This window comes from Papilio polytes, unplaced genomic scaffold (genome assembly GCF_000836215.1).
Source record: "Papilio polytes unplaced genomic scaffold, Ppol_1.0 DF822067.1, whole genome shotgun sequence".
NCBI classification, from domain to species: Eukaryota; Metazoa; Arthropoda; class Insecta; order Lepidoptera; family Papilionidae; genus Papilio; species Papilio polytes.
This window is the reverse complement of record NW_013527137.1, coordinates 1,890,206-1,899,091: the sequence shown is the minus strand read 5'-3', so window position 1 is coordinate 1,899,091 and position 8,886 is coordinate 1,890,206. Positions and strand designations below refer to the sequence as shown.

Genomic DNA, 8,886 nt, shown 5'->3' with positions numbered 1-8,886 from the left:
TGCTACTTTTTTAAATTCCGCGCTGTCAAAATGGCGTAATGGCTGGTCGGGTCGTAATTGCGCTAACGAAGTTTGCGGGCGACAGCTCGTGTTATTAATAAAATCAAAACTTAGTATGATTCTTATCCTTAATGTGTTGAAGTAGTGATGGAAAAGTTTAATAGACCGATAGGTTTTTTTCACATTTGAATATTATAGGGCAGACTTAATTCGGACCTATAACGAAATCCATTTAGGTCATTTAATATTTAAGTCCAATTTGGAAGTAAAGGGCGAGATTGTTGTGGCACTATTGTCCGACAGGTAACCCGTAACTGATTGTACGACCGACTTCATTTAATATACATATCGTCGACTTTTCAATACGATGGATTAATTCCGTTGCTGGAAGGATCTACGGAAGACCCGGTAAGTATGATGGGAAAAAAGTTGAGAGGAAATGTAGCATATACATTTGGAAGATCAAAAGATTTTGAAATGTGACAGTCAATTTGTATTCTTGGGATGTCATATACACAGTCTGGTGTCTTGTTTTATTATTAGTTATTAAATTACGTTATGATTTTAAGAACCTGCGTGCAATATGGGCAATGTGGCCATGTCCTTGAGCACGGCGTCAACAAGCGGCTCCCCGTCCTCGTACAACTCGTGCTGCGCTATCCGTAGCTGGAACTTCTCCAAGTTGGACGCGTTGACACTGGAATACAAACATTCTATTACGGTTAACTTAATGTGGCATAAGCTATTAGTCATTCTTCCCATTTCATTCACTTATATTGGAATCTGATGTCAGTGGTTTATATGGTTTCTTTTGGGAAGAAGACTTTGTCTACAAAATGATCGCTAGACATGGATTTGCAAGCAAGTGTCCTACGTACTGTAGCATTAGACAAGACTTTACGATGGCTACTATTGTATCATAAAGTACATTTTTATGTTATAAGAATTTCTTAAAGCATTTATTATAGAATGTTTATTCTCAAAGGATATATTTCTGTGTTTAATTACATTTTAGTTACGTTATTGTAAAACTTTTAAAACCTATCTATCAATATTTATTTGTATCAACATTTGTTTTGTTTACAAAATGAAGACGATACAAGAGATATTTTACAAGGATAGAAAATATAAAGAAAACGAGCTGTCGAATGCATAATTCAACACATACTATCCGAAATTCGCTTTAAAATTTCCGCACACACACTAAACCTGATCGTTAATGTCGAGATTTACATGGAAGATTTTCTTGGCGTCTCGTTGGTTTTGGCTGCGTGGAACACATGAGTGGACGTGAGGAGAATGATCTAGTCGCGAAGGTCGCCGCTGAATACTAAGGAGTGATTGTAGCGTCCTCGATTTGTGCCATGCTCCGATAACCTGCATTTAGAAATGATGCCGGCACCTACTAGAAAATTTATCGACTCTCTTTCAGTGTGATATGCGACCCAGTCAAATGGGAATTCGGAAAGCCGGATCACACCACATTTGGACATTAAACGTACTACGATGTGGTTAACGAAACACATCAAATGTAGCCTAGTGTCTGCTCCGACGTCTATTTTGAACACAATGAATCTTTATTTAGAATATTAAATTAAACACTTTTTCTTTATTCTCTAACATTAACGTGAGAAATTAAGATTTGCCTTTACATTCAACATTTATATTAAAGAAAGGTAGAGAAATTGTACAGCAAATCTAATCATAACACTATCTACATAAGTATGTCATAAACAGTTGCAATTTAAACTCTAAGTTCTAAGGTAAAATACGAAAAATAAATAAAGTTAGGTGCCTCTTTAATTTAATCTATACTAATATTATAAAGAGGAAAAATTTGCATTTTTGAATTTTTGTATGTATTGAAATAATACAAAAATTACTAGGCCGATTTCAAAAATTGTTTTACCATTAAAAAGCTACGATTTCAGTGTGTAACATGGTTTTTTTATTGTTTCTCAACTTCACGCGGATGAAGTCGCGAGCATCAGCTATTAATTTAATAAAAAGAATGGAAAGGATGTGATGACAAAAATATTTTAATGATATGTTTTTAACTGTTAAAGTAATACTAATAATGGGTATTGTAATACTACTACCATTAAATTTAAATTTAATGTCTTAGAAGCTGGAATTAATATCTGCTTAGCATAAGACATAAACGCGTAACTTCCTCGAGACTTCAAAGATTTTAATGTTATCTCTTCCGATATTTTTCTTAAATCAAGAAAATATATCGTGTTTACTAAAATTTAATTTAAAAATAGTCCAAAGAAAATCCTTTCCGCGTCTAAAGAAATTTAAGCAAATATTTATACAGGTTTGTGTAGGTTTCCATACGATAAACGAATCTCAGCTATAAGGCGGGCCGTCATATCATAAGCGTCGCTTGAGGAAGCCGTCATGCATTCATTCCATTTAGTTTTATTGTCAAAAGGCCCGCCCCTATCTCGACGCGGCCCTAACAGGATTTTAAATAAGATTTTCTGCTTGAGCGTGTAAAATTTACAGGATAAAAAAGGTCGCCCAATCTATTACATATACAACCAGTTTGTTAAAGAAGTATAAGATGATACTTTTTACGGTCCATTGTTGCAAACGCTATAAATACATACAGCTTTTTGTGATACGTGTTTTTTCATTAGACGACGATCCTGTGAGACGTCTAATATTTACTACGGAGAAATTACGTGGAACCCTCTAGCTAGAAATGTTTGGTTATGATGCATAGTTCAAAGCTCGGTCGGTGCTGCCGCAGACGAAAGAACGTTGGCGTTTAGAACGCGGTTTGTTAACATTATAAGGCGGTTATTATAGTTAGCAAATAAAAGCGTTCGATTGAAATACAGTTTTATTCCCTCGAGAAGCTGGCTGTTGTTTCTACAACGAGTATGATTTCTTTTTCATTTTCTATACGATGTAAACAAGCAATTTGTTATGATTAATTATTTTTTTAATTTTATGTGTAATCATTTTTAATAAGATGATTCTCTAAATTCTACTAGCATGGCATAAAAATAACGAATGTTACAAAAGAACGAATAGAATAACATTTTAGGTTTATACTTGTAATATTCGTATTTTCCAAGTTTAATTGCAGCAATAACGAAGTAACAATTAATTCGTCGACTCTCCGCGCAACATAAATTGTACTTTTAGATGTCAGACGTCAAAAACTTTCAGAAAATGTTCCTTGTGATGTCTTTTTGCCGTCGTTATTCGTTTGAAAATTTAAATTAATGTTTCAACTTAACTGGTTTCCGAGTTAACCAATTGTGCCTCTAACTACTAAAATAATTTGACGCTTATAATTTCTAGTCAGCCACGATGTTCATTTAATGAAGTGTGGTTTTTAATTCTTAAATCAATTAATTTCAATGGTACATTATAATTGAGTATAATTTTGGTCTGATAAAAACTTTACCAACGTCAATCCTCTTGTGCCATGTGTAATTTATTTGATGACCAAGAACAAAAAAGGTAAAAGAAGAAGGAAATTTAAAGTAAAAGTTTACTTGTAAAAGTACCTTGGTTCAAGATCCTCCATTTCCCCAATAGTGGGGTTCTCTGGCCTGAGCACATTGAGGTCGTGGTGAGGAGGGACTACCACGGGGTGATCCTCATTATGCCCCGTGAGCTGGGAGTTGATGATCTTCACTAGGTCTTCGTAGTGGTCCACGGGAGGCGCTGGCGTGCGAGGTTCCGCCTCACCGCCGCCGCTCGTCTCACTGGGTGCAGACTGCTCAAACTCTCGAGATCCGTTGCTTCCATTACTAAAACAATATCATTTAATTAAGACCTGGGTGAGAATGTAAACTCGTTATGACTTGTGGCATGTTCTTTCTTTATTTACCAGTACAACTTAGACCGACTGCCCATGCATATGTTCTCGAACGTAGGCTTTAGTTCGTAGCACCCTGATCGGTTTGTTTTTCTATTCTTATCAATTGCTAATTATTTAAAACTAGCTTTTGTCCCCGACTTCGTCCGCGTAGAATTAAAAAAAGAATAAAAGAATAGCCTCTATGTACTTCCAGACTATACTACATCTATGTTAAATTTCATCGGAATCCGTTCAGCAGTTTAGGATACAAACTCTAACAAACATACATCCATCCACCTAAACTTTTGCATTTATAATATTAGTATGATAACTTGAAACTAATCGTGAATAAAAATATGAAGAAAACGAAAGAGAAATTTTTAATCACTTAAATTTCTTAACAAATTTCAAGTACCGCCTATTATAATGAAACTGAAGACTCTCAAAAAGCTTAAATGAATCTTCAATCAGTTATTCCTGCAGTAGTCGTTGCTCGCTGTAAATTGTTAGGGAAATAAAGTACAAAATAGACAAGATTGTTTCGTAAGTGGAAATCGATTCTTCATAAATACGCTGTTAACAATACCTTCTTAGAATAATTGAAACTTCCAGAAATATTGAACAATGAGGAACCTCCACGGAACCGCTGAACAACTTACAAATATTGACTGAACATAAATTATTTTTATTATATAGACGAATACTTTATCGAAAACAAAACGCACTCTTTGTGTTTCTTGAAACAATAGTAATTCTTATTACAGTTGCATCTAACCTTTAATATTCGCATGTAATAATACTTAATGAATTATGATAAGTACATTAAATCATCTGTTTCAACTACATTAAAACGATTGTTCAAATAAAGTAGTGAATCAACAATAAACTGCAAATGTAACTTGAGTAGAACAATACCTATACGTAGGACATTTTTCTTAAAGCAATTTAAGGAAAAGGTTTCATTGTAATTTTGATGAGAAAACAAACACATATTCGTACTTAATTATAATAAGTGGCAACCCTATTTGTCAAGTTGGGCACATCGCAAACCCTTATGTGCGGTTGACTCTTATCCTGATAGTAAGTCAGTAGCGCTCTATGACGGGAGCGACATTCAACTGGCAAATTGTGACGGCTAACTGGCACCAATGAAACCATATCAATAACTTGCCGGTGCAATTATCCAACTGTACTGGCCAAGTGTGAACCGGGCATCAGAAGAGTACCACAATATAACGTAGAAATCATCAGCCATGTATTGCATGTATCCAAATGATACACTTTCCATTGAAAATGGACCGGATTTGCGTCCTACGCTGAAATCAATGTGCATGCATCGCATATCAATGTATTCGAAGGAGCTGTCACAAAATATTTTTCTCCCTACTCGCTGTGACTGCAAATTCAGAAACGCGAACGACGAGAATTTCATTTGTAGAAAAACAATAGCGTCGGTCCTTGACGCGGACATAATTCTTAAGATTTTTGTTTGCTAGCGCCATTGTAAAGAGACACTTAGAATACACGCGTATTGTTCCCTAGCTCGAAAACCATAGAGTGGCGAACTCATATTACGTTTGTTTAATATATTTGCGCAGCCGACGCGATGACAAATTAATTATGGTATTGTTCTACGACAAAAGCTGTCCCCGTAATGTATAAATAAATATTTTCTAAATGAAAAAGAATAATTTCAGTTGAGATGCTGACGTAAAATGCTTTTAGTATATTAAACTCGAATTATATTTGCGGGAATAAATCGGAGTGTGTTTCTATGCAGGCAGACTTAAGAATTATGTTTAAAATATTTTCGAGATTGTAATCTCTTATGGTTCTCAGTTGTTATTGTTTTCTTTCTAGTACATCGTTAATTATTATGTAAATTATTTTGTACATAGGACACTAAGATTATAATTACGAATTTTACTTTATAAATTAGTCTTACGCTGGAATGTTAAATGACAAAAGGCATTTCAATGCCAGCATCAACATATCTTTGTGTTTGTTCTATGTGATAAAATTCTAGCTACAACAAACTAGAGGTAATACATTCTTTCTAGATGTTTCGAAATTTCAATTTATACTTAGAAATTTAAATGTATAAGAGTCTACTTACGGCATAGTCGTGATTTCATCGCTCATATTAGAAAACAAAATAATATTGACCAGGTATAGTATTGTAATTTTTTAAATTTGAAACTAAATTTATTAAAATCTTGTTTCTAATGACATATACCTTAGTTCGTCTGCGTATTTGACCTTTAAAATTAAACTTTACTGTGGGTTACCAGTGTCAAAAAATCTTGTGAGAAATATCCCGCACATTCTATTTAAAAACAATAATAACGATATTTACGGTATTCGAATTTCACGGTGAAATGTTTAACCTTGACCGCTTGTAGTATTCATTGTCTAAATAAGTAATTACAGGAAATGTGTCATTAGAATAATATACCAGGAGCGGTAAATATTTGTTTAGACATGAATGACGTGACTTACATTAGTGGAAACACGTAATGAGAGGTCATAATTATTTCTGAAAGGTGCAATGCGGTATGGAGATGTGATAATACTAGTAATACACTTGTTATTAATTTTTATTATCTGGATTCCTATCATTGTAAAAAATTACACAGGCCAAATATAGTCCTGTATTTAATATTGAGTAGTCAAATCTCAACCTGGTCTATATAGTCTATAACCGTCACCTATTTACCTACGGAGCGTGGGCACAGTATATGCTGCTCTTCCATACATCTCTGTCATCCGTAATTTCTGAATTCTTAAGTATATCCTTTTTCAAACAATCTATCCTTACTTTCGGTCTTGCTCTACCTATAATATTGCTGTGAATATGGTCACTGAATTTTTATGTAATGCAACATACACAAACGCCTAATGCCAATGTTGTTTGGTTAGATAATAAAAATATGATGTGAGAGAATGATATATGATAATTTCTGATAGTAATAATGGATTGGGGAGTCCGCTGATAAGTATGGTAGGACTAAAATTAGCCAATACTATCGTTCTAAATACATGTTTACTACACTGCGATTATTGCTACATTTTCCTTTTACAACTTACACGAATTTAATGTCGAATAGCGTCATTTAATTCGGGTAATATTCGGCAATGTATTTCAACATACATACTATTCACAAATATATCTTATTAGTATTATAAATGCGAAAGTTTAGATGGATGGATGTTTGTTAGAGTTTTTAGCTTAAACGACTCAACGACTCTCGATGAAGTTTAGCATAGATGTAGAGGATAGTCTGGAATAACACATAAGTTACTCATTTCTTTTTCATTAATTCCACGCGGACGATGGCGCGGGCGAAAGCTAGTAATGTTATACGTCTCTTCTTTTTGTTAATACGTTTTTGCACATACTGTTCAGCGATGAAACACGTGATACAAAAATACAAAATTCCGTAACATTCACTAAATAGTAACAAGTAAGTAAAAACAGTACATACAGAGTCTTTTAAATTACATTTATAAATTCGTGTCTCGTATTCTTAGTTTATTTTATCCATCTTCGTCAAACTAATAACTACATTAAAAATGTAATATTTATTACGTAACACATTCATATAATATTTCAAACATTTAATAAACACAAAAGAATCCTATTGTCGTTATAAATTTGAACAAGGGCGCTATTGTTATGTATTGGTGACACATCACAAGTGACCAACTAAAACTATATTGGCCTCATTCTTTTACTAGTATTGTATCATTTTCAGTTAAAAACTTCTAGAAAATCATATTACATGTTTCAGGCAATGACTGTCAAATCTAATACTACTGTTATATTAAGTTTAATAGGAAATTTTATGAATATAACATCACAGCGATGTTTATCCTTATTGACATGTACATAACTCGGTATAAGCGTGAATTTTAGACACCGAAATTTAAATTAGTCAATACTCTAGTGTCCAAATATAAGTTACCAAGATAAACTATCGTACTAATATTATAAATGCGAAAGTTTAGATGGATGGATGTTTTTTATTGTTTGTAGTCTAAACTACTGAACGGAACGGAGATGTAGATGATTGTCTGGAAGAAAACATAGGCTACATAGATACTTAGATAGATACTTGTGTTTTTTTCTAATTCCACGCGGACGGAGTCGCGGGCGAAAGCTAGTTAACTTATGAAACAAGATACGGAAAATGTAAAGAATTATTTTAACCAATTTCAGTTAAAAAAAACTTTCCGACAGGTGTGTAAACATGGTACAATGTTCCTAATAACACTTCACGTAATTTCATAGTAACTATTTGGGATTTAAATCTTCTATCGTTGTTTGCAAAAATTATCTACTTTGCTAATATAATATATATTTTTATGTTACTTCTTGTTTATAATGGCCGAGAGAGAACATTCGTTATCAACTAAGACGTTGTCATAGCAGTAAACATAGCGATAACGTCGCCTGATAACATTGCTCTAACTAAAAATACAAATAATATGTTAAAAGGACGAGTAAATAACTACTTGTTGGTCCAGTAACATATTTACATTATTGAGTATAGTTAATAAATCCGAAGATAAAGGACTTCAACCTTAATAAATTAATTCAGACTCGTTAGATGCTTGCTTCGAAGATAAAATATGATTACATTGTACATGTTCTGAATTACTTGCGGACCACGGTCTATCTTTGTTTTTGATATTCATGTGTTTAACAATAAAATTTATCTAAGCCAAAAGTTATCACCGCTTTCATTTTAAAATTTCTATATAATTTAAATGTAATGCGAACAAATTGTGTGAAAATACTAGATAAAGATCATTAAATTGTAGATAATAAACAATACTTACCTCCAAAGTCCACAAATTAATTCACATATAAATCACAAAAACACTTGAAACACTTCTCACCTTTTCTGAAGGAATCGTTTTCTGAATTCTATGTACGCGGATCTTCCTTTATCCTGATCGTCCCCTATTCGGACTCGTCCGTGCAGGGGGACTCTGTGTCCTGATATGCCGTAGTCCATTTGGATGTCAACTACGAGCATTAACGTGAAGAGTACGAGCAG

At 33.5% G+C, this 8,886-nt stretch overlaps 1 protein-coding gene across 1 annotated transcript in view; it reads right to left on the bottom strand.

Annotated features, from left to right (window-relative positions):
* Window positions 1–8,880, bottom strand: part of LOC106107471 (glycosaminoglycan xylosylkinase) — a 16,278-nt gene extending 7,398 nt beyond the window's left edge. The window contains exons 1-3 of the mRNA XM_013288338.1: window positions 8,726–8,880; window positions 3,528–3,773; window positions 573–697 (exon numbers count right to left, since the gene is read on the bottom strand). Of these exons, the coding sequence (XP_013143792.1) occupies window positions 573–697; window positions 3,528–3,773; window positions 8,726–8,865 (511 nt within the window). The 5' untranslated portion in view covers window positions 8,866–8,880. The remainder of the gene's footprint in view (window positions 1–572; window positions 698–3,527; window positions 3,774–8,725) is intronic.
* Between the last annotated feature and the right edge of the window lie 6 nt (window positions 8,881–8,886).